This window comes from Bactrocera dorsalis, chromosome 4 (assembly GCF_023373825.1).
Source record: "Bactrocera dorsalis isolate Fly_Bdor chromosome 4, ASM2337382v1, whole genome shotgun sequence".
Classification (NCBI taxonomy): domain Eukaryota; kingdom Metazoa; phylum Arthropoda; class Insecta; order Diptera; family Tephritidae; genus Bactrocera; species Bactrocera dorsalis.
The window spans coordinates 5,857,931-5,859,895 of NC_064306.1; the positions used below are offsets into that span (position 1 = coordinate 5,857,931).

Genomic DNA, 1,965 nt, shown 5'->3' on the forward strand with positions numbered 1-1,965 from the left:
GGTTATTTGCGGTGAATTCCCTTTAAAACTATATTTTTCAGTTGTAAAGTTGCATAAGTACTATACTAGATACGGACGTCGCCTATTTTGTGACGCTTTACTACCGTCACCGCTCACAGCGAACTAATTTTCTGCGCGCATAAATATTCTCACTATCTCATCGTCTTCTTCTTGCCTTCTTCCATCTGCTATTTTGCTATTCCGCATCCTTTTGCGCTTTACGCCGCCTTGAAGAGCGCATAGCCACTATTCGGTGCCATATAGATGTAACGGCCATAGCGCGCTTGCTGCGTCACAGCAGCTTGATAGTTCTGCTGCTTTGTACCGCTTGCCGCATGCTCATAAATCGGTTTCTCCACTTGTTGTTGTGGATAAGCTGGATTGGCTTGTGTGTGGTGTGGCGTGCGTGCATTGACGGTCGCTGTGGTAGACGCGAGACTGTTACGCGCATCGCGTTCATGCATATAACCGAGGAATTGTGATGGATGAAAGGGCGCTTGAAAATTTAGCGGCAGCGGCGAAGATGCAGGTAGCGGTGACGGCGGCAGCAAGTGTGGCATACGTGGCAAAGGTGGTAAGGCAGGTGGCGTGTAAGCAAGCGACGTTTGTTGCGCTGCTTGTTGTTGCGAAATCGTTTGTTGCTGCGCTGGTTGTTGCGTCAGTTGCGTTGACTCTGCGGAAATTGTTGGCGTTGCTGTTGGTTGTGTTGGCGGCAGTGCTGCTTGTGGCGCGTATTGTTGATAGAGCGCTGGCGGTGGCAACGGCGCCGGTAATGGATTGTATGCCTGCATTTGTTGCGGTAGACGTTGCGCGTAGATGCTCTGCTGCAGCTGCGCTTCGGCATTCGGATGGTAAAGCACGCTCATTGGTACAAAATAAGTGGAACTGGTGCTGTACGAGCGACCGCTGTTGCGCGCCGCCAAGGCAGCTGGCGTTTCACCAGGGAAGGCATGCGGCGCAGTACGACTCAGCGCCAGTTGTGCGCCTGGTGCGAATGCATGTGGAAAATAAATGTGCGAAAATGTTTGTGGCGCTTCGAATTGCGCGGCCAAACCAAGGTTTGCTGGTGTTTGTTGCTGCTGCTGCGTTTGCGTCGCATTCGGCGTGCTGAGCTCTGCGGCGTCCGTTGTGTTGTCAGCCTCAGCGCCGACTTCGTGTGGTTGCTGCGCATTGTAGCCGGGGTCATAGAGCAGCTGTGGTGTTTGCAGCAAGTTGTTGGCTAGCTGATTGCCGTGTGTTTGGTAGCTCGGTGGCGATGGAAAGTTGCCGCCATACTGCAGTTGGCGTTTGCTGACTTTGGTGGCGTGCGTAATGGTGGATTCGCCGTAGCAAAGCAAACAGCGCCACAGCACTAGAAGAATCAGTAGTTGCATTGTCATTAATGTTCAAACCTTTCTTCGACGACGGTTTTAAGTAATACCAGCTTTTTAAATAGCGGTGTTATGTTGGTCAACTGTAAAGTAGAAATTGTAGAGGTTATGTTTATCAAACTTGTTCATTGCAATAGCACTAAAAATCACAGTGCTTATAGTCTTTGAGCCGCCACTCTTGTATGAGAGCAAAGTTTGCCGTCAGTAGTATGATCTGCCGAAAATCGAATAATATAAGGAAAGCGTATCCATCGTATAAGCCGTAGGACCGTAACTCGACCGTTATGAAGAAATTTCATGGTATGGTGGTGTTCGGTATAAAAGAAGCTGCCGATTTTACAACTGTATTCGTTATATACGAGCCTGTCGATCTTGCTCTGAGTAAATAGCCTTTATTGCTATCAGGAACTTCTCACTTTTTGAAAGTCAACAGAGAGAGTGTCTCACCAAAAACCGTTGAAACTCACAAACTTGCTTCGATCTTCCGGAAAAAACCATTAATTTATTAAAAAAAGATGTATTAATTTGCCAAAAAAGTGATCAAGCTGTAGATCCTGAAGATTTTGAACGGAAGCCCGGGAAAAAAGTTCTTACT

General features: G+C 48.0%; 1 protein-coding gene across 1 annotated transcript; it reads right to left on the bottom strand.

Moving 5' to 3' along the window:
- Window positions 1–218: 218 nt before the first annotated feature.
- On the bottom strand, window positions 219–1,379 carry LOC105232116 (proline-rich protein 36). The gene has a single exon (XM_011213723.2). The coding sequence runs from the start codon at window positions 1,377–1,379 to the stop codon at window positions 219–221; it is 1,161 nt and encodes a 386-aa protein (XP_011212025.2).
- Window positions 1,380–1,965: the final 586 nt, after the last annotated feature.